The following is a 24,585-nucleotide window of genomic DNA, read 5'->3' as shown; positions in this document are numbered from 1 at the left end:
ACTCTCTCCACTATCTTAGCAGGGGCGTTAACCTGTTAATTTAACTGAGCCGTTAACCCATTTAAAATAAACGGAGTGTGGAATTTGATATAATCAAGTGGTATGGTAACATTGCCCACAGTAATTCATAGGTTTATGTGTTTCTCATTTACTTATCAAGTTTCAAATTGATTTGACAGTAGATTGGAAGTCGAACGTGTTGGAACTAAATCTCCTCAGCAGTAAATAGTCTTGTGCTTTGGCTATGCGCTGTATATTTAATTAGCATGGAGATCATTTATTCCATCCATACACTACCCTGACAAATGAAGTGGAGATGCCGGTGATGGACTGGGGTTGACAAATGTAAAGAATCTTACATCACCAGGTTATAGTCCAACAATTTTATTTGAAAATCACAAGCTTTATCTCCTTTACCTGACGAAGGAGATAATCTCCGAAAGCTTGTGATTTTCAAATAAAATTGTTGGACTATAACCTGGTGTTGTAAGATTCTTTACATCTGACAAATGAAGGTTATCGCTTAAATGAATATGACTGAAATGTATAAAGATATACATTTATTTTGAGTTGTTCACTCTGTAGGGACAAAAATATGCAAAGTGTACGTTTTATTAATTTGCTTTTCCTTTACTATATAAATAAGGTAGAGGAAGCCAAAGTATGGTAAGAATCTATCTTTCAATGCAGTAGCAAGTGGCCCCTAAACTTAATCCTGACAAGATAACTAGATACTGTACTGGCCAATTGCCAGTGGTCCTGTATCTCCACCCTCTTTGGAAATTACTAACATGTATTCTTATCACATGCTCAGTGTTGAAATGGTGGCTGTTTTCTGGATAGTGCACCTATGCTCCAGGCCTTGGCTATACAATGGCAAATGTAGGACAGAATCTTTAACATTGAAAACACAACATGGAAACTGAAATGAACTCATAAGATCATAAGAATTTTTAAGGAACTGATAAAGATTATTACTATAAGGCCCAATAAGCCCTTTTTAAGAGATCAGCCTCATCCATCTGCCTCCTCACCATATCCCTCAATTCCTTCTTTCTCCAGACATGCACCTGTTTTGTCTGCTTCCCAGACAAGTTATTCCATAAACAAATTACACTTTGAAAGAAGTAAATACTTGCATTTATATAGTGCTTTAATATAGCATCATAACATCTCCAAGGACATCACTTTTTGGAGTGTACACATACTGCCGTGTGAAGGTAATGACAGACTTGTATTTGCATATTGCCATATCATGTTAGAAACAACCCAGAGCACTTCACATACAAGCAATTATTTTGAACTGAAGACACTATTATTAGGAAGACATTTGCGGTAGTCAAGTTGTACACAGCAAGATCCCAAAACCAGGAATGACATGAATAACCAATATTTGGTTGAGGAATGTTGGCCAGGGCACCGGGAGAACTCTTTGCCATGTGATCTTTAGCACAGGCAGACTCAATTTCATATCCATCTGAAGTATGCCACTCCTGTAACATTTATTCATAATGCTGATGATTCAGCTACATGATGAAGAGGCTGCTGCTGTAAACAGGACAGGACAAGACTGACACAGTCACTCGAGCTATAGTTTCTTGCCTGAATGCAGCACTCCTTACTGAGTCCCTGTGGTCTTCTGTCACACTGACCCTGATTTTGAGTGCGGCCCCCAACTACATCCTTCTGTATAAGATTAAAAATGTATTCCATCTAAGGTTCTCTCCACCCCACATCCTAATTTTTAACTTGTGTCCAGTGGTATTTGAATTCTTCGCCATAAAAGAACAAATTGCCTGGATGAATTTTGTCAATTCTCTTCATCTAATGTTTAAAACTTCAATTAGATCACCTTGAAGTCTTCTGTTTTCCAAAAGAAACAAGCTCAACCTCCTTTACTTTTCCTCTTAGCAGAATCACTGTCATTGCTCACCTTTGTATGCCATTAAAGGGCAATAATATTCTTCCAATAATTAGGTGACCAGAACTCCATTCAGTACTCCAGATGAAGTCTGACCATTACCATGTATAGCAACAATATAATTTCCTTTAACTTGTACTCTATCTCTCTGCTAATGCAACTTAGCATCACGTTTACCTTTTTTCACTACATTAGAGTACTAAAATTCACTAGGCCAATTTTTCAGTGAGTTTAAGCAAAATATTTATTTGCCACGGTTGATTTGATAAATTAAGTAACTTGAATATATTATTAAATTTGCTACATGCTTCTGATTTGGTGTGGTTATAAAGGGCGTTGTTAACCTCACTGCTGAATAAATAATTTTTTAAAAATGGTACTGCGCACAGCTGGAGCTTTATCCCTAGTGGATAACATTACTGTACACAGGATAAATTCTTTTCAGTCAAGCCCTCCTCAGTTAGATAATCTTACTTTGATCATATTGTTAGTTATGGAAACAAGTCTGTTTTTAAATTACCTGATTATAGGTCCAATTATCCCACTTTGTTAATATATTGTACCTTGCAAGCATAACAAATGTATCCTGCAAGTTTCATAAAGATACCTGGTACATTTTTTGAAATATTAATGAAATGTGGAAAAGTTTGTGTGGACACCATTGTTTTACTTCTGATTCTGAAACCTTGCCCTTTTACACAGGCAAAGCAAATATTTGTACTTTCAAAGCTAAATATTTAGCATGCTTTCAAAATCTATGGATAATGTTCTGTTCCTTAATACTTTAATTGAAATAAATGGTTTTGATTCATTCTGCTGCTGGGCTGGTGATTTTCCAGTGACTTGAAACATTTACTTAAGAACATAAGAAATGGGAGCAGGAGTAGGCCATATGGCCCCTCGAGCCTGTTCCGCCATTCAGTAAGATCATGGCTGAACTCCAACCTCAACTCCACTTTCCCACTCGATCTCCATATCCCTTGATTCCCCTAGAGTCCAAAAATCTATTAATCTCAGTCTTGAACATATTCAACGACTCAGCATCCACCGCCCTCTTGGGTAGAGAATTCCAAAGATTCACAACCCTCCAACTGAAGAAATTCTTCCTCATCTCAGTCTTAAATGGCTGGTCCCTTATACTGAGTCTATGCCCCCTAGTTCTAGACTCTCCAGGCAGGGTAGGTGCTGACAGGTTGTTTCCCCTATCAAGCCCTCTCAGAATCTTGCATATTTCAATCAGATCATAGCTCATTCTTCTAAACTCCAGGGAGTATAGGCCCATTCTACTCAATCTCTCCTCATAGGACAATCGTCTCATCCCAAGAATCAATCTAGTGAACCTTCATTGCACCGCCTCTAAGGCAAGTATATCCTTCCTTAGATAAGGAGTCCAAAACTGTACTCAGATGAGGTATCACCAAAGTCCTGTACAATTGTAGTAAGAGTTCCTTACTCTTATATTCCAACCCCCTTGCAATAAAGGCCAACATGCCATTTGCCTTCCTAATTGCATGCTGTACCTGCATGCTAACCTTTTGTGCTTCTTGATGTGGAGATGCCGGTGATGGACTGGGGTTGACAATTGTAAACAATTTTACAACACCAAGTTATAGTCCAGCAATTTTATTTTAAATTCACAAGCTTTCGGAGGCTTCCTCCTTCGTCACCTGACGAAGGAGGAAGCCTCCGAAAGCTTGTGAATTTAAAATAAAATTGCTGGACTATAACTTGGTGTTGTAAAATTGTTTACATTTGTGCTTCTTGTATGAGGACACCCAAATCTCTCTGAACACCAGCATTTAATAGTTTCTCACTATTTAAAAAATATTCTATTCTTCTATCCTTCCTACCAAAGTGAATAACCTCACATTTCCCCACATTATACTCCATCTGCCACCTTCTTGCCCATTCACATAACCTGTCCATATCCCTTTGCAGACCCTTTGTGTCCTCCTCACAGCTCACTTTCCCACCTAGCGTTGTATCATCAGCAAACATGGATACATTACACTTGGTCCCTTCATCTAAGTCATTAATATAGATTGTAAATAGCTGAGGTCCAAGCACTGATCCTTGCGGCACTCCACTAGTTACAGCCTGCCAAACTGAAAATGACCCGTTTATCCCTACTCTCTGTTTTCTGTCTGTTAACCAATCCTCTATCCATGCTAATATATTATCCCTAAACCCTTGAGCCCTGATCTTACGTAACAACCTTTTGTGTGGCACCTTATCGAATGCCTTTTGAAAATCCAAATAAACTGCATCCACTGGTTCCCCTTTATTTACCCTGCTAGTTACATTCTCAAAAAACTCTAATAATTTTGTCAAAAATGATTTCCCTTTCATAAAACCGTGTTGACTCTGCCTAATCACATTATGATTTTCTAAGTGCCCTGTACCACTTCCTTACTAATGGATTCCAGCATTTTCGCAACGACTGATGTCAGGCTAACTGGTCTGTAGTTTCCTGTTTTCCCTCTCCCTGCTTTCTTGAATAGCAGGTTTACATTTACTACCTCCCAATCCACTGGGACCGAATCTAGGGAATTTTGGAAAATCATAAACATTGCATCCACTCTCTCTGCAGCCACCTCTTCTAGAACCCTAAGATGTACGTGAGTGCAAAAGAGACGGCTGAAGCATTTGCAACCATCTTCAGCCAGAAGTGCTGAGTGGATGATCCATCTCAGCCACCTCCCAAAATCCCCACCATCACAGAAGCCAGTCTTCAGACAATTCGATTCGCTCCACATGATATCAAGAAATGGCTGAGTGCACTGCATACAGCAAAGGCTTTGGGCCCCAACAACGTCCCGGCTGTAGTGCTAAAGACTTGTGCTCCAGAACTAGCTGCGCCTCTAGCCAAGCAGTTCCAGTACAGCTACAGCACTGGCATCTATCCGACAATGTGGAAAATTGCCCAGGTATGTCCTGTCCACAAATAGCAGGACAAATCCAATCCGGCTAATTACCGCCCAATCAGTCTACTCTCAATCATCAGTAAAGTGATGGAAGGTGTCGTCGACAGTACTATCAAGTGGCACTTATTCACCAATAGCCTGCTCACCGATGCTCAATTTGGGTTCCGCCAGGACCACTCGGCTCCAGACCTCATTACAGCCTGGATAAAAGAGCTGAATTCCAGAGGTGAGGTGGGAGTGACTGCCCTTGACATCAAGACAGCATTTGACCGAGTGTGGCTCCAAGGAGCCCTAGTAAAATTGAAGTCAATGGGAATCAGGGGGAAAACTCTCCAGTGGCTGGAGTCATACCTAGCACAAAGGAAGATGGTAGTGGTTGGTGGAGGCCAATAATCTCAGTCCCAGAACATCGCTGCAGGAGTTCCTTGGGGCAGTGTCCTAGGCCCAACCATCTTCAGCTGTTTCATCAATGACCTATCCTCCATCATAAGGTCAGAAGCGGGGATGTTCGCTGATGAGTGTTCAGTTCCATTCACAACCACTCAGATAATGAAGCAGCCCGTGCCCGCATGCAGCAAGACCTGGACAACATCCAGGCATGGGCTGATAAGTGACAAGTAACATTAGTGCCAGACAATGACCATCCCCCACAAGAGAGAATCTAACCACCTCCCCATGACATTCAACGACATTACCATCGCCGAATCCCCCACCATCAACATCCTCGGGGACACTATTGACCAGAAACTTAACTGGACCAGCCACATAAATACTGTGGCTACAAGAGCATGTCAGAGGCTGGGTATTCTGCAGTGAGTGATTCACCTCCTGACTCCCCAAAGCCTTTCCACCATCTACAAGGCACAAGTCAGGAGTGTGATGGAATACTCTCCACTTGCCTGGATGAGTGCAGCTCCAACAACACTCAAGAAGCTCAACACCATCCAGGACAAAGCAGCCTGCTTGATTGGCACCCCATCCACCAACTTAAACATTCACTCCCTCCACCACCAACACACCGTGGCTGCAGTGTGTACCACCTACAAGATGCATTGCAGCAACTCATCAAGGCTTCTTCGACAGCATCTCCCAAGCCCACGACCTCTAGAAGGACAAGAGCAGGAGGCGCATGGGAACAACACCACCTGCACGTTCCCCTCCAAGTCACACATCATCCTGACTTGGAAATATATCACCGTTCCTTCATTGTCACTGGGTCAAAATCCTAGAATTCCCTACCTAACAGCACTGTGGGAGAACTTTCACCACATGTACTGCAGCGGTTCATGAAGGCAGCTCACCACCACCGTCTCAAGGGCATTTAGAGTTGGGCAATAAATGCTGGCCTTGCCAGAGATGCCCACATCCCATGAATGAATTTTAGTCCCATTAGTTTCTCCAGTACTTTTAATTACTTTAAGTTCCTCAGTCTCATTAGCCCCTTGGTTCCCCACTATTTCTGGTATGCATATTGTGTCTTCTACTGTGAAGGCAGATACAAAATATTTTTTAACGTCACTGTTATTTCTTTATTCCTTATTTAGCTTTTAAAGTTGAATTACCATGAAACAGATAGCTGTTTTCACAACACTCACAGCCTGATATTAATATCAGATTTTGGCTATTATGTTTTCTCCCAATTATTTCTCTTTTTCCTGCCTTATTCTCCCAATGGCAACGATTTGTGCTGGAATACAGTTTCATAGATACCAGCAGGACCATGGCTCCTTGGCCAAGTGACTATTTCCCAATGCAAACAAAAGTTGGCAGACCATTGAACTGCATGATGCACCACAACAAAACCTAACCATGACCTTGTGACATGACATTTACACAGATACACTCTCCAGCAAGATTGTAGGCATATTTTACGCTTTTCTTCCTGTTGATTTATGGCTCTGGCTGACACGTGATATATCTGTTAAAAAAAAACAGCCTTGTGCGTGTTGGTGGCTTTGCAAGATTATTTGGTGAGTTAGCTGAGCCATACAGACCAGTACTTGAGTATCTGGTCTATATGGCTCAGCTATTCATTGGATAAACTTACTGAGCCATCATGGCCCAGGTTTGATCCTAGGACTGTGCTGAGTTAAATTATCTCAGTGAGATTAGCAAAGCGTGCTACAATTGGCCTCAGTGTGCTGCGGTTAGAGAGGGGGAAAAAATCATCCAGGATTCCTGCTTCTGATCACTATTCGGTGACTTCTGTTGAAAGTGTGAGGACAGTATTGTGCTCAGCGGTGATTCCCCCTGTTAACAAATGGCCTGCTGACATTGACTAATTTAATCTTACGTGGGTTGTGGTGTTAATTTATGTCAGACAGGAGATGACTAGTGTCAGCAGGTGGTTCATTGAGATAACATTTCATGTAGGGCATTATCGTATGAAGAATCTGGCAGATAACAGGAACCTGGATAATGGAGATTTCATTGTATGTCTTAATTTGGCATTTGGAGTTCCACTGTATGTCTTAGTTTAAAATTGTAAACAATTTTACAACACCAAGTTATAGTCCAACAAATTTATTTTTAATTCCACAAGCTTTCGGAGGCTTCCTCCTTCGTCAGATGAACGGTATGGTCATTTCCATACCGTTCACCTGACGAAGGAGGAAGCCTCCGAAAGCTTGTGGAATTAAAAATAAATTTGTTGGACTATAACTTGGTGTTGTAAAATTGTTTACAATTGTCAACCCCAGTCCATCACCGGCATCTCCACATCATGTCTTAGTTTAGCAATTGCAGGTTACGTGAAAAACATTGATGTTTGAACTCGGGCAGAAATCCTATTCCCTGTACATACATTTTGTTTGTTGTACTTTCCTCCTTATCCCCCAACAAATAGAGTGGTTTTAATGGAAATTTGTGGCACTAGTCATTGACAGTTAGACAGCAGCAGTACCCATCTCAACTTTTGGCTGGCAACATGGCGACTAACATGATTCTCACTTTACATAAAATGTTGTACAACTCCTACTTTTGTTTATTTCCCCTATTTTCTCCATTTCATTCTCTCCTCTTCTGAAAATAGTCACTTGAGTACAATATCAGAGTCACCGGCAATTCTTTAGTGCCTCACCAAAGCACCCATTGTTCACTTGTGAGACTAGACAATGAGCGTTGATGGGCTGTTCAATTCAGAAGCATTGCAGCTGAATAGAATAGTTAGCCCCACCTACTGAAGCTTGGAGATGGAGGTAGGGTTATGGTCCGAATCCAGCAGCAGAAGGGAAGTACACAGCAGGACAAAATTTGGCTTTGAGATGTGTCAGAAGATATTAGAGTCTAATCTCACAAAGATCAGCTGTGGTTTTTATCTGGTTAAATTGGTAGATGCGAGTACTTTAAGCCATATTTAAAATATAATTTCTGTATAAATATTCCAATATTGTCATTTTCTGTGATATGTGCTGGTTCAGTTTGTCATAAATGGATATAGCCAACCTAATTGAGTTGATTTTACATTACCTGATATTGTCACAAAACAAATTCAGTCCTGAAGAGTTCAATGTGATTGTTTTTACAATCTCTTGTGAACTTGTGTGTGGAAACTTGCAGTACAGGACTGGTTATTGACAGTTGGAATCAGTGTTTACCTATCTATATATCTTCTACAATTACATATACTGTAGCCAACTTCCTGTCCTTCACACTTCAGGTGTCACAGGTCCCATGTCACAGTCTGGTGTCAGGTCTACATTAGGCTGATTCCTGTGTCACACAGCTGATCACTTCATATTCAAATGTATTAATTGAGATACAAAACTAATTCAATTTTTTTTTATTCGTTCATGGGATGTGGGAGTCGCTGGCAAGGCCAGCATTTGTTGCCCATCCCTAATTGCCCTTGAGAAGGTGGTAGTGAGCCGCCTTCTTGAACCGCTGCAGTCCGTGTGGTGAAAATTCTCCCACAGTGCTGTTAGGAAGGGAGTTCCAGGATTTTGACCCAGCGCCGATGAAGGAACGACGATATATTTCCAAGTCGGGATGGTGTGTGACTTGGAGGGGAACGTGCAGGTGGTGGTGTTCCCATGTGCCTGCTGCTCTTGTCCTTTTAGGTGGTAGAGGCCGCAGGTTTGGGAGGTACTGTCGAAGAAGCCTTGGCGAGTTGCTGCAGTGCATCCTGTGGATGATGCACACATTCCTGATTGTCTGCTACACAAACTTACTGACTGATTTGAATTTATTGCTAATAATTTGGCCATATGCAAAGTCTCAACAAGGAGAAGACAAACCAAGCAAGGAAGTTATGGTAAACCTTTACAAATCACTCATTCGGTCTCAGCTAGAGCATATTGTCCAATTCTGGGCACCACACTTTAGGAAGGATGTCGAGGCCTTGGAGAGGGTGCAGAGGAGATTTACTAGAATGGTACTAGGGACGAGGATCTTCAGTTATTTGGAGAGACTAGAGAAGCTGAGATTGTTCTCCTTGGAGCAGAGAAGGTTATGGGGAGGTGTTCAGAATTATGAGGGGTTTTGATAGAGTAAATAGGGAGAAACTGTTTCCACTGGCGGGTAGGTCAGTAAACAGAGGACATAGCTTTAAGATAATTGATAAAAGAACCAGAGGGGAGATGAGGAGAATTTTATTTATGCAGTGAGTTGTTATAATCAGGAATGCACTGCATGAAAGGTGGTGGAAGCAGATTCAATAATAACTTTCAAAAGAGAATTGGATATATATTTGAAAAGGAGAAATTTGCAGGGGAGTGGGACTAATTGAATAGTTTGTCAGAGAGCCAAAATATACACAATGGGCCGAATGGCTTCCTTAAGCCAAAATTCCTTAATCTTGTATCATCACCATAAGTGCATCAAAATGGACATATCTTGGCTGCGTGCTAGAATGGACTGCACAAGATGCAGCCCCTGACAATCACTGGGTGAGAAGTCAGCAGAACTTTCCGATCAGTTCAAAAATGTGGAAATTGGCCCCCTTTTATAATTTGCTTGCTGTTGCCTGAAGCTTTCTAGGATGTTCCAAGCCAACACCCAGGCCTGGACACCTATGTGGGCCCAACGTGCACTTCATTGACCTACATGCTGGAATCTTTCCTCCTTCCACACTGCCGGACCTTCCCTCACCCCCCCCCCCCCCCCCCGACCCCTGCACACAAACACACAACCAGCTTCTGACAAACTATGGGACAGTTCACTATTGTCAGACCTCAAGAATTACCCAGCAAAAGAAATCCTACTTTCAGCCTCCTACTGCCACCAAATCCCAGCATTCTCCACTGTGAGAACCTACAACCGCACTATACAATGCTACCAAAGTGAGCACTCCCACCCACATCCTCTCTTCCCCACAATCCCCCTTCTCCATTACTAATAAACTTCACATACCTATTTCCAATCTGCTCCATGTTGCCCACCATCTTACTGTGTATCCTGGACTTTGAAAAAGGCACTAAAGGTAAAGAACATATAATCATAAGCAAGACAAATTTATCTAAAAATGTGCAGAATTATGGAATTTGATCCCTAAAGCACCAGTAGAATTATTATAGTTCCATGTAATAAAGACAGAATTTGACTCATCCATTCAGGGTAAATCAGTAGCCTGATAATAAATTTTCTTTAAATTTGTTCTCGGGATGTGGGTAATTGATTTATTGCCCTGAAAAGTGGTGATGTGCCTACATCTTGAACAGCTCCAGTCCTTGTGCTGAATGCTCCCAAACTGGTGTGAGGTAGGGTTTTCAAGATATTGGACTTGAATTTTCAGGGATCCTACCAGGTCGGTAGCGGCAATGTTCCCCCAGGCCTACCACTGGATGGCCAGAGCAGCCCTCTGAGATTGGCGGTAGGCCCAATTAAAATGTTGACCGCAGTCCTATGACGTACATAGGAGCTGGATTGCCATTTTTGGACTGAATTGGGTGGGCGGAGTGTCTACAGTGGACACTCTGACCAGTATTAGGTGGTGGCTTGGCGGAAGAGGATCCCAAAGGTAAGTTCCTCTTTAAATTTGTGAGGTCAGGAGAAGTGGGAGAGCTCCTTCAGGCTCCACAAAACCAGCCTGGGATGCTACTGCTACTGCTCTGGCTTTCCCCCCCACCTTTCAGAGATCAGGGACTCCACCTCCCCCTGCCCACCTCCCAATGACTTACCTTCTTCGGACCTGGAGGACCAACTCCTCCCCTGTGCTGCAAAACCTCAGAACACCACCATAATTCTGCCAAACCCCATAGCCACCCTGCAGTTCTACCCAAGCCTAACCCACGTTAGTGCTGCTAAACATGATGTCATGTTGTGTCAGCTGTGGCTCAGTGGGTAGCACTCTCACCTCCAAGTCAGAAGGTTGTGGGTTCAAGTCCCCCTCTGGGGACTTTGAGCATATAGTCTAGGCTGACATTCCAGTGCAGTACTAAGGGAGTGCTGCATTGTTGGAGGTGCCTCTTTCAGATGAGACATTAAACCACAGCCCCATCTGTTGAAATTGGATAGCCATGTGGTGAAGGAAAGAATACTAGTCTGGACTTTAGTTACTTCCAAGCTTTTATTCACGGAGATTTCCCTTACACACACACCGCACCCCAGATGCGGTGTGTGTGTAAGGGATAGAAGAGCGTCCCCAATTGATACCCACCACCTAAATACAATTAACACTCAATGATGTAAATCATATAATTAACACAGTCTGCCCTCTCGTAAAAAGGTGGACATAAACGATCCTATGGCGCTATTTCAAAAAACAGCAGTTGAGTTCTCCCAGGTGTCTTGACCAATATTCATCCTTTAACCAACATCACTAAAACAGATTACCTGGTCATTATCACATTACCGTTTATAGGAACTTGCTGTGCACAAATTGGCTACCGCGTTTCCTACATTACAATAGTGACTACTCTTCTAAAGTGCTTCATTGTAAAGGGCTTTGCAATGTCCTGAGGTTGTGAAAGATGCTATATAAATGCAAGTCTTTCTTTTTAAACTGAGGATTCTTCTCCAGTGCTGCAAAATCTTAGGCTGTCCACTGCAGTGCTCCCATACCCTGCGGATTTCCCCTGTGCAGCTTAACCCCCTCCTTTACAAAGTTGCTAAAGCCATGAGTCATCCCATGCCCCAGTGTCACTTAACTAGTAGAAGCCTGGTACATCTTGCTGAACATACTGGGCTTTAAAGAACAGAAGAGATAAAAGTAGAATACAAATGCACAGGAACGTATAATAATAATCAAGGCCACTGATTTGCAAAAGGCAAAATAGAGTCGCTGAAATACCAGGTCACCTCCCCCCCCAAAAAAATTCAATGTAATAAACAGGCAGTTTGCCTTAATGAGTTACTGTAAAACAGTGCCCCTTGTTAATTGTATCCATGTGATTTATATCAATTAGTGTTAATTGTATTCAGGTGGTGTGTATCAATTGGGGCTCTCTTGTATCCACATATGAGAGTTTATCTAGGGTGTGGTATGTGTAATGTGGAGGTCTGTGAATAAAGGCTTGGAAGCAACTGAAGACCAGGTTCTAGTATTCTATCCTTCACCGGGCTATCCAGTTTAAAACAGCCCTGATATAACATTATGCATTACGTTGAATAACATCCATGTTTTATAAAACAGTTGGGAGAACTGCTACTGTTGGGAGAACTGCTAATAATATAATAAAAATAGTGTCTCTATTGTACTTTGCTTGTGTCACACTTTTTCAGGAAAGAAAAATAGTAATTTGCATTGAATAGAGAAATTCCTCATCTACAGAATTTACTGGAGTTAGAGGGCTGGATTTTCCCCTTCAGCGGTAAACCTACCAGACCCACAACAAAGGGACATTTCCCACCACCAATGGCCCCTGACACTGATCTAGGTGGAATTTCCTGGGTCAACTAATTTTAATATTGTTTGGTGGTCCAGCGGTGCCAGGTAACATGCCTTGAAGTGGGGGGAGGAAAATGACTGCTGTAGGCCTTGAACTCCTATTAGACTTTATAGTCTTTAAGGGGCAGGCCAGATTAAACACATCTCAGCAGTAGAATAATACATTGTTTTAAAAAAAAATGTCCTGACATTATAAAGCAGAAGAGCATCGGACAACATCAGAGCAATGTGAAAGGAGATCCACCTATGTTTCTAATTGTTTTGCTTAACTAGGTTGGCAAGATAAAGAGAAATGTTTGTTGTAGCAAAGGTTTTGTCATTCAATTATAATATTCTAGCAATTCAGATATTTAGAAAAAATTCTTGGGCAAAAATATGACTGACAAAAAGTCTGTTTCACATTGGTGAAACTGAAGGTGCAAAAAATGTTAGCCCATTTATTGTGTTTAGGAAAATGCAAACATTTTGAAGTATTTTTCTTTTTGTTTCAGTTATCACCATCAAAGATGATTCACTGTGGCCCTGTGCTGTCTTTTACTCGATGTTTAATTCGTAGAAAAATCATTACCCAAGATAGCCTTGAAGATACCAAACTATGCCGCTGTTTGTCCACCATAGATCTGATAGCACTTGGAGTTGGCAGCACTCTCGGGGCTGGTGTCTATGTTCTAGCTGGTGAGGTTGCTAAATGGAATTCTGGACCCAGCATTGTCATCTCTTTCCTAATTGCAGCATTGTCTTCAGTGATGGCTGGTCTGTGCTATGCAGAATTTGGTGCTCGTGTTCCAAAGACAGGTTCTGCATACCTGTACAGTTATGTGACTGTTGGTGAACTCTGGGCCTTCATCACAGGCTGGAACTTAATTCTTTCTTATGTCATTGGTAAGTGTTTTTTATTATAAAAATAATTTAGATTCAGCTTTCGCTTATTTTTGTGCATTTCTAAACCTTGGATTATCCTGGTTTAAAGTAATGCCGAAAACTACAGTGGAAAGCACATTATTGGATAACTTCTTAAAAAAGTGATGAAGTTTTATGTTTTATTGAAACTAGGATCTGAATAAAATTGAAGGGAAACCATTCCTTTTAATAAGATACTGGGCAGATTACTTTTAATCACCGCCTGTTTGATGTCCATCTATGCGTACAGTAGTGTAGTGGTTATATTGATGGACCAGCTACCCAAACCTCATGAGTTCATAATTCCACTATAGCAAATTGCTAAATTGAATACAGTAGGCTAGCACCAGAAATTACCGTGAAATATTGGCTGCTGGAATGTTGCCAAAACCTAACTGGTTGACTAATGGAGCCTGCCCCCTACCCATTCTGCTGGACCACTTCAGGAGCCATTAAGAGTCAAACGCATTCAGTTGTAAAACAGTTGCTACAAAGCATATTAATAATCACCATGCTGAAACAGTTCATGTGGAATGCCCACCGCCACCTTCTCAGGGCAATTATGTTCCAGCTGCATTATGGGGTGAACTCCTAACTTGAATAAAATTTGCATCTCAAAATATCCAAAGTGCTCAACTGCAACATTTCAGAGTGACACGTAAGCCTCAGCACCCGATAGCATCAGGCCCCAGCGATGAACTGCCACAGTACTTCAGATACTTAATATTGCATTATTGGCCCCATATCATACCTCAGGAAAGTTTCATAGTACTTTGCAAAATGAATTATTTTGAAGTACATTGTTGTTTTCTAGACAGTGGTCTCTGAAATGGCAATGAGATGAATGATCAGTTAATCTGAAATACATGATAAGATGCATTCAAATCCTCTTGTAATAAAGGCCAATGTACCATTTGCCTTCCTAATTGCGTTCTGCACCTGCATGTTAGCTTTCAGTGACTCAGAGCTTCTACAAGTACATAAAAGGCAAAAGAGTAACTAGGGAGACAGTAGGGCCTCTTAATGATCAACAAGGTCATCTATGTGCGGAACCACAAGAGATGGGTGAGATCCTGAATGAATATTTCACATCGGTATTTACGGTTGAGAAAGGCATGGATGTTAGGGAACTTGGGGAAATAAATAGTGATGTCTTGAGGAGTGTACATATTACAGAGAGGGAGGTGCTGGAAGTCTTAACGCGCATCAAGGTAGATAAATCTCCGGGACCTGATGAAATGTTTCCCAGGACGTTATGGGAGGTTAGGGAGGAAATTGTGGGTCCCCTAGCAGAGATATTTGAATCATCGACAGCTACAGGTGAGGTGCCTGAAGATTGGAGGATAGCAAATGTTGTGCCTTTGTTTAAGAAGGGCAGCAGGGAAAAGCCTGCGAACTACAGACCGGTGAGCCTGACATCTGTAGTGGGTAAGTTGTTAGAGGGTATTCTGAGAGACAGGATCTACAGGCATTTGGAGAGGCAGGGACTGATTAGAAACAGTCAGCATGGTTTTGTGAGAGGAAAATCATGTCTCACGAATTTGATTGAGTTTTTTGAAGGGATAACCAAGAAGATAGATGAGGGCTGTGCAGTAGACGTGGTCTACATGGACTTTAGCAAAGCCTTTGACAAGGTACCGCATGGTAGGTTGTTACATAAGGTTAAATCTCACGGGATCCAAGGTGAGGTAGCCAATTGGATACAAAATTGGCTTGACGACAGAAGACAGAGGGTGGTTGTAGAGGGTTGTTTTTCAGACTGGAGGCCTGTGACCAGCGGTGTGCCTCAGGGATCGGTGCTGGGTCCGCTAATATAAATAACAAATAACAATGATTTGGATGAGAATTTAGGAGGAATGGTTAGTAAGTTTGCAGATGACACCAAGATTGGTGGCATTGTGGACAGTGAAGAAGGTTATCTAGGATTGCAACGGGATCTTGATAAATTGGGCCAGTGGGCCGATGAATGGCAGATAGAGTTTAATTTAGATAAATGTGAGGTGATGCATTTTGGTAGATCGAATCGGACCAGGACCTACTCCGTTAATGGTAGGGCGTTGTGGAGAGTTATAGAACAAAGAGATCTAGGAGTACAGGTTCATAGCTCCTTGAAAGTGGAGTCACAGGTGGATAGGGTGGTGAAGAAGGCATTCGGCATGCTTGGTTTCATTGGTCAGAACATTGAATACAGGAGTTGGGATGTCTTGTTGAAGTTGTACAAGACATTAGTAAGGCCACACTTGGAATACTGTGTACAGTTCTGGTCACCCTATTATAGAAAGGATATTATTAAACTAGAAAGAGTGCAGAGTGCTACCGGGACTTGATGGTTTGACTTATAGGGAGAGGTTAGATAGACTGGGACTTTTTTCCCTGGAGAGTAGGAGGTTAAGGGGTGATCTTATAGAAGTCTATAAAATAATGAGGGGCATAGATAAGGTAGATAGTCAAAATCTTTTCCCAAAGATAGGGGAGTCTATAACGAGGGGACATAGATTTAAGGTGAGAGGGGAGAGATACAAAAGGGTCCAGAGGGGCAATTTTTTCACTCAAAGGGTGGTGAGTGTCTGGAACGAGCTGCCAGAGGCAGTAGTAGAGGCGGGTACAATTTTGTCTTTTAAAAAGCATTTGGACAGTTACATGGGTAAGATGGGTATAGAGGGATATGGGCCAAGTGCAGGCAATTGGGACTAGCTTAGTGGTATAAACTGGGCGACATGGACATGTTGGGCCGAAGGGCCTGTTTCCATGTTGTAAACTTCTATGATTCTATGTACAAGGACACCCAGGTCCCTTTGAACATAAACATTTCCCAATCTCTCACCATTTAAAAAATACTCTGCATTTCTGTTTTTCCTACCAAAGCGGATAACTTCACATTTTTCCACATTATATTCCATCTGCCAAGTTCTTGCCCACTCATTTAGCCTGTCCATATCCCCTTGAAGCCTCTTTGCATCCTTCTCACAATTCACATTCCCACCTAGTTTTGTGTCATCAGCAAACTTGGAAATATTACATTTGGTCCCCTCATCCACATCATTGATATAGATTGTGAATAGCTGGGGCCCAAGCACCGATCCCTGCAGTGCCCCACTAGTCACAGTCTGCCAACCTGAAAAAGACCTGTTTATTTCTACTCACTGTTCTCTGTCTGTTAACCAATTCTCAATCCATGCCAGTATATTACCCCCAATTCCATGTGCTCTAACTTTGTTCACCAACCTCCTGTGTGGGACCTTATCGGAATCCTTCTGAAAATCCAAATACACCACATCCACTGGTTCCCCCTTATCTATTCTACGAGTTACATCCTCAAAGAACTGCAATAGGTTTGTCAAACATGATTTCCCTTTCATAAATCCATGTTGACTCTGCCAAACCCTGCTATTATTTTCGAAGTGTCCTGTTATCACATCCTTTATAATAGATTCTAACATTTTCCCTACTACTGATGTCAGGCTAACAGGTCTATAGTTCCCTGTTTTCTCTCTTCCCCTCCATCTTAAATAGTGTGGTTACATTTGCTACCCTCCAATCTGCAGGAACCGTTCCAGAATCTCTAGAATTTTGGAAGATGACAACCAATGCATCCACTATCCCTATAGCCAACTCTTTCAAAACCCTGGGATGAAGATCATCAGGTCCTTGGGATTTATCAACTTTCAGTCCCATCAATTTCTCTAGTACTCTTTTTTTTTTAACTAATACTAATTTCTTTCAGTTCCTCATTCTCGCTAGACCCTTGGTTCTCTAGTATTTCTGGGAGGTTTTTTGTGTTTTCTTCCGTGAAAACAGATACAAAGAGTTTGTTTAATTTCTCTGCCATTTCCTTATTCCCCATTATAAATTCTCCCGCTTCTGTCTGTAAGGGACCCACATTTGCCTTCACCAGTCTTTTCCTTTTTACATACCTATAGAAGCTTTTACAGTCTGTTTTTATGTCTCTCGCTAGTTTACTCTCCTATTCTATTTCCCTTTCTTTATCAATTTCTTGGTCCTCCTTTGCTGAATTCTAAAATGCTCCCAATCCTCAGGCTTACTGCTTTTTCTGGCAACTTTATATGCCTCTTTCTTTGATTTAATACTATCTTTAATTCTCTTATTAACCACGGTTGGACCACTTTTCCTGTTGGGTTTTTGTGCCTTAAAGGAATATATATTTGTTGCAAATTATGTATTAATTCCTTAAATGCTAGCCATTGCCTGTCTACCGTCATACCTTTTAATGTATATAAAAATCATTTTATATTATAATCTTTGTAAACAATAATAACCCATAGTAGTTGCTTACTGGAAACATGGTGCAAGAATTTAGAGTGAAACAGGCATAACCTTTTGAATAACATAGCCTGGAAATTATAATGTCGACACAATAATACAAATGCTTAACAAGCTCAGATCAAATTCCTCTCCCTGATGTTTTAATGGAGAGGTTAGCCCTTGATTTTAATGGCTCATGCCTTTGTTAAAAGATTAACATTTCCATTAAAATAGCAAAGAGAAATAAGCATTCATTCTGTAACGTCACTGATTTGTAGGTCATCTCTTTAAAATGCACAGGTTTCTTGCAGAAGTATGCTCATGTTGGAGTAATGCTTCTTAATGTGACAAGTTCAAAGTGTTCCAGTGAAGTATTTGAGCATTATCCTTTGTAGATCAATAATTATAGTTTGTGTAAGCTAACCTTACCAAGAACAGTTCCAGAAATCGAGAAAAAACAGAAGGAGCCTTCCCAAATGGAATTTAAATTGAGGTAAGCCAACTAGTGGTTGCCTGGAATGGTGTCAAGATCCAGACTACAATTATTCATCTAATGAACATTTTCTTCATTTGATTATCCACAGTTTGCTTTTATTAGTTTCTGCAGGTTGTAAGTGAAGCACTAATGTGAATGTTTTATAAATTAACTCAATTTTATTCTTTAATTTGTCTTTGCACCTAGGTACTTCAAGTGTTGCCAGGGCATGGAGCGGTACTTTTGATGAACTGCTTGGCAAACAGATTGGAGTTTTCTTTGGCACATACTTCAGGATGAATTCACCAGGATTAGCAGAATACCCAGACTTCTTTGCAGTGTGTCTTATATTATTATTGTCAGGTATAGTGAGAATGAACTTTTAGTATGTAATTTTACAGTAAGCTGAGAAAGGCATTTATTGTAATGCATATACAATGGGGGAAATGTCTATTGTGCTTTACTGCAGCACAGGATCATAAGATCACATTTAAGATATAAGATACGTGCACAGTGATACAAACAGAAGTTAAGTGCAATCTAAAATGAACAATTTTTCATTAATAGTTTGTTGTCCAGAAACCTTTGGAATAGGCGTTCCAGCCAACTGGAGGAAATCATTTAGCAAATATCTTTCGCATGAATTTTATACTCGTAAAGTGGTGCAATCCTACCCTCCTGATCACATCCATATATTAAAATTAGTGGGATGATTCGCATCTCTAGTGCTGCTGGATTCCTGCTTTTGCTTACAGTCCCGCTTAATATTTGAGATGGGCCTGGGGCAGGCATTTGAAGCTCCTGCGGGACGCAGGCGGGAACATCATTAATGTATTCAAAAGGAAGCCTAGAAGGGCTCTACACCTTTTTTTCCTCTAGGGGCATGCTGGACAAGAAGTCGCCAGCATGCCAATGAAACCTGGCAGGGAACATGACCTCTGGTAGATCTGCAAGTAGGAAGGCATTTAAAAGGCCCTTGTACTGTTAACGTAAGTGTATCACGCCTTTTAAAAGGCCCTTTCTGTGATTTTCCAGCTGGTACTTAAGATTTCATGAATGTTAGTGCCAGATGCAGTTATTTATTTTGCATCCAGCTCCCTTTATTGACACCAGAGCGTTCGCCAACAGGAATCCCTCAAGCTGATATGTTCATAGTAAGAGGGGATCAGTAAAAGGATGCCAGTAAGTTCAGGCTGCCCAAAAGGTGCTCTGAGCCCTCTCACCCACTCCTGCAACCCAACCATTGCAAAGAAAGGTAGCAATCCTTACTTTGGCGGACGTTGTTGGTGGAGGCTCCTTTTCCCGATGATGCCTGCACAGCAGATCCCTGTTAGCACAACAACGAGATATGTATGTCTGTGTAATCTTTACGCTGGAAAGTTCTTCAGAAGCAACCCACTCATTATATATTGTGCTTTATATGATATTTCATGAGGGAAGGTAGGCCATGGTGATCAGGAGCCAGCGGTGTTAGTTTGGCTGCACCTGCCAAGATACCACCACCCATTTTTGCAGAATCTGGCTAACCCATCTGGGAATGACTGTGGTTACCTACCTTTTCAGAGTCTGGATCAGTAGAAGGAAAGATCCAAGCTCATCCCTCTGCTGCAAGGACAACAGCAGCTGCCATGCAGCACGGAGCTTTCACCTGTGCAAGGATAATAATGGTCGGCTGTGGCCTGAAACTTGGCTGCTCCTTCTTGCAGGCATGTCAGAGTGCTGACTTATGGGAAGTGCTGTGGAGTGGCACAGAGGTAAACTTTCCTCACAAGCATCTGTTTCAGCACCACCTTGAATTTAGCAGCTATCAACGAGGAGGCCAACTGCAACAAAGGGTCCTTTTCCCTTCAGCCTGGCCTGCTACTTCTTAATTCTATGCTGCTTCAGCCTTGGCAAAGGTTACTGGTAAATTTTAATGCTCTCCAGAAGCTTTCTAAATTTTTGTTTCCACGTTCCAACATTCCTCTTAAAATTGTCCCATCCCTTTAAATTTGACTTAACACGCACTTATTGTCTCCTACTAGTGATAATATCCTTAGATTTACACTGGAATTGTGAATTAGGCCTCATTAACATTTTATGCATGAGTTGCCGGCACCTGTCACGCCTCCACAGGCTGCTCGGGCATTCAAGATTACAAATGTTGGGCCTCTTGCCTCACTAATAGTGGTCCTAAAGTAAGTCCCGGGAGTGGGGTAGGAGCGGGTGGGGGGGTGGGAAGGCAAGCTAATAGTGATGACCGCGGAGTCGGAGAAAACTCCTGTTCCTCCTGGCTCCCTTTTCCTCGGAAAGCCACAGTTGATTTTTCTTTCTCCTCCTTTACTTCATTGTTGTCAAACGAAGCTACTGCCTGTCCTTGCTATACAGCCACTGGCATGTTCTGTGCTCGGCTCAACCCAGACCAATCACGTCTCCATCCCCCATTTTGTGCTCCATGGCCCTCATCTCCATTGTTGTCTACTACTGCTCCGCAGCTCTCAGCCCAGTCTACTGTTTCTCAGTAGCCCACCTCTTCAATTAGGCGCTTAGCAGCGGTCCAATTGCCACTTCATTTTTACCAGAAGGCTTAATGGAATCCTGATCCCATTAAAAATCTGACGCCTTTCAAAGTTTTTCCTCTGTCTTCAGACTTATTGGCCAGACTAGAACGTGAAGGTGAGCGAGATGGATTGGAGCCAGAAGAAGAGAATATATATAGAGAAGAGAGGTTCAGGGAATAGATAAACAGAGCAATAGAGAAGAGAGACTTGCCAGAAACACAGGTAAAGAGGACAGATTGAGGCAAGACACCAGGGGAACACAGATTGGTGAAAGAGATCGGGGAGCGACAAACACAGGGAGCTAGAAATGGGGGATAGAGACAGATTAACTCACAGAAAAACAGATCTTCTCCATCCTCCTCCCATGCCCACTTCCTCCTCTCCCTCCCACTTCCCCTCTAGCTTTACCCCTTCCCCTCTTCCCTACTCCCCTTTTTCCTCCCACTCCCCATCACCCTTCCCTCTTCTATTTCCTTATTTCCTCCCTCCCACTTCCTCTGGGCGCCAGCTCCACTCTGGCATCCTTCAATTCTTTGTCCCGGAAGCCGGGCAACTAAAATGCTCTGGGTTACTTACCAGCTGGGAAGCAGCCTGGATCCTGCAGCTTTCCATTTTAAATAATATTTCTGGACATGCGGCAAAGCCGCCCACTCAGATGGCAGGGTCTTAATTCACTTGGATTAAAAATGCATGATGGTAGATAAGCAGTGGCAGACATTTAAAGAAATATTTCAGAATTCTCAACGAATATACATTCCATTGAGAAATAAAAACTTCACGGGAAAAGTGATCCATCCGTCGCTAGCTAAAGTTAAGGATAGTATTAGGTTAATAGAAAAGGCTTTATGATGTTGTGAAGAATAGTAGTAAGCCTGAGGATTGGGAGAGTTTTACAAACCAGCAAAGGATGAACAAAAAATTGATAAAAAAGGAGAAAATAGAATGAGAGTAAACTAGCAAGAAACATAAAAACAGACTAAGAGCTTCTACAAGTATGTGAAAAGGAAGAGAGTAGCAAAAGTAAAAGTTGGTCCCTTAGAGGCCGAGACAGGAGAAATTATATAATGGGGAATAAGGAAATGGCAGATATGTTAAACAAATATTTTGCATCTGTCTTCACAGAAGAAGACACAAAAAGCACACCAAAAATAATGGGGAACCAAGGGGCAAATGAGAGTGAGGAAGTTAAAACAATTAATATGAGTAGAGAAAAAGTACTGGACAAACTAGTGGGAGTAAAAGCTGACAAATCCCCTGGACCTGATGGCCTACATCCGCGGGTTCTAAAAGAGGTGGCTGCAGAGATAGTGGATGCATTGGTTATGATCTTCCAAAATTCTCTAGATTCTAGAAGGGTCCCAGCGGATTGGAAGGTAGCAAATGTAACCCTGCTATTCAAGAAAGGAGGGAGAGAGAAAACAGGGAACTACAGACCAGTTAGCGTGACATCAGTCATCGGGAAAATACTGGAATCCATTGTTAAGGAAGTGGTAACAGGGCACTTAGAAAATCATAATATGATTAGGCAGAGTCAACATTGTTTTATGAATTTATGAAAGGGAAATAGTGTTTAACAAATTTATTAGAGTTCTTTGAAGATGTAACTAGCAGGGTAGATAAAGGGAATCTAGTGGACGTAGTATATTTGGATTTCCAAAAGGCATTCGATAAGGTGCCATATAAAAGGTTGCAACCCAAGATAAGGGCTCATAGAGTTGGGGGCATCATATTAGCATGGATAGAGGATTGGTTAACAGACAGAAAACAGAGAGTAGGGATAAACGGATCATTTTCAGGTTGGCAGGCTGTAACTAGTGGGGTGCCGCAAGGATCAGTGTTTGGGCCTCAGCTATTTACAATCTATGTTAAAGTCCTAGATGAAAGGACTGATTGTAATTTATCCAAGTTTGCTGACGATACAAAGGTGGGTGGGAAGATAAGCTGTGAGGAGGACACAAAGGGGGTGATTTTAGGAGGCAATTGCGGGGGCAGGGGGGCTCCGAAAATTGCGGAAATCCTGTTCGGGTCCAGAAGCCGGCTCCAACTTGCCGATTTCTGAGTTTCCCTGTGTGCGACCCGAAAACGGAAGTCCTGCCGGCAATTAGAGCCGGCGGGCTGACAGTTAAAAAGTATCTGATTGAGGTACTTAAGGCACTTTACGTGTGACAGAGTAAGTCATTAAAACGATTGTTAACTTACCTGGGCAGCTTGCCCACGGCCTCTGATTCACGCCTGGTGAAACCGGACCAGATCAGGGAACAAGAAACTAAATAAATTAAATAAAAAACCATAGACGGAAGTGAAAATACAAAATGAACCTACCTTTGCATCCGATGTCTCCCTCTCCAATGTCCCCGTCTGCACGCCCCTCTTCCCCTCCACCCCCAACTTCCAGTCCAGCGCGGATCTTCTACTCTCCCCCCACCTCCGGTCTTCCGTTCCAGTGCCAGATGATGTTTCGCTCGCTCTCTTTCTTGTCCCCCCTCTCCCTCGCATTGCAGCTCCTGACAGCAGCCAGTCTGTCAATCAGGTTGGCCGCCGGCGCGAAACCCAGAGAGGACGTTAATTATCATCAATCAACATGCGATCGCATCAGAAATGGTAAGTTTTGTTCATACGGGTTTGCCACGTGCATCTTCACCCCCTGCTGCCAACGCGCCACCATTGCAAAATTGAGCCCAAAGTGCCTGTAAAGGGATATAGAAAGGTTAAGTGAGTGGGTATGAAGTGGCAGATGGAGTATAATGTGGGGAAATGTGAGGTTATTCACCTTGGTAGGAAGAATAGTACAAAAATTAATTTTTTTCAAATGTGAGAAACTATTAAATGTTGGTGTTCAGAGAGATCTGGGTGTCCCCGAACAAGAAGCACAGAAAATTAGCATGCAGGTACATCAAGCAATTAGGAAGGCAAATGGCATGTTGGCCTTTATTCAAGGGGGTTGGAGTACAAAAGTAAGGAAGTCTTGCTGCAATTGTACAGGGCTTTGTACAGTGTACAGTTTTGGTCTCCTTATTTAAAGAAGGATATACTTGCCTTAGAGGCAGTGCAACAAAGGTTCATTAGATTGATTACTGGGATGAGAGGGTTGTCCTATGCAGAGAGATTGAGAGTATAGGCCCGTTCTACTCTGGAGGTTAGAAGAATGAGGTGATCTCATTGAAACATGCAAGATTCTGAGGGGAGTTGACAGGGTAAATGCTGACAGGTTGTTTCCTCTGACTGGTGAGTCTAGAACTAGAGGGCATATTCTCAGGATAAGGGGTCGGCCATTTAAGACTGAGAGGAGGAGGAATTTCTTTACTCAGAGGGTTGTGAATCTTTTGAATTCTCTACCCGAGGGCTGTGGATGCTCAGTCATTGAATATATTTAAGGCTGAGATAGATAGATTTTTGGACTCCAGGGGAAATCAAGGGATATGGAGATCAGGCAGGAAAGTGGAGTTGAAGCCAAAGATCAGCCACAATCTTATTGAATGGCGGAGCAGACTCGAGGGGCCGACTGGCCTACTCCTAATTCTTATATGCTAATCGGGGTCTGATTATGTCATTGGGCCCCGACAGCGATTTTTAACTTCGGCCTGAGTGAGGAAGCTGCTGCAGCTTTCCCACTAGATGAAGGTCAGCATGATGAGGATCAGAAAGCTGAAGAGACCCTCCAGGTAACGTTTTCACTTTCCTTTGTGGTTCCAGGAGGAGCAGAAGTGGTCCTCTGGTTTAGACCTTCCATGCTCTCC

General features: G+C 42.2%; 1 protein-coding gene across 1 annotated transcript in view; it reads left to right on the top strand.

The window, feature by feature from the left end:
• Positions 1 to 24,585, top strand: part of slc7a2 (solute carrier family 7 member 2) — a 182,337-nt gene that overhangs the window by 80,492 nt on the left and 77,260 nt on the right. Inside the window, exons 2-3 of the mRNA XM_067986949.1 lie at positions 13,162 to 13,552; positions 18,516 to 18,671. Coding sequence (XP_067843050.1) covers positions 13,177 to 13,552; positions 18,516 to 18,671 — 532 coding nt within the window. The 5' untranslated portion in view covers positions 13,162 to 13,176. The remainder of the gene's footprint in view (positions 1 to 13,161; positions 13,553 to 18,515; positions 18,672 to 24,585) is intronic.

This window comes from Heptranchias perlo, chromosome 1 (assembly GCF_035084215.1).
Source record: "Heptranchias perlo isolate sHepPer1 chromosome 1, sHepPer1.hap1, whole genome shotgun sequence".
NCBI classification, from domain to species: Eukaryota; Metazoa; Chordata; class Chondrichthyes; order Hexanchiformes; family Hexanchidae; genus Heptranchias; species Heptranchias perlo.
Note: the sequence above shows the minus strand (reverse complement) of the source record. Positions and strands in the feature narration are given on the sequence as shown.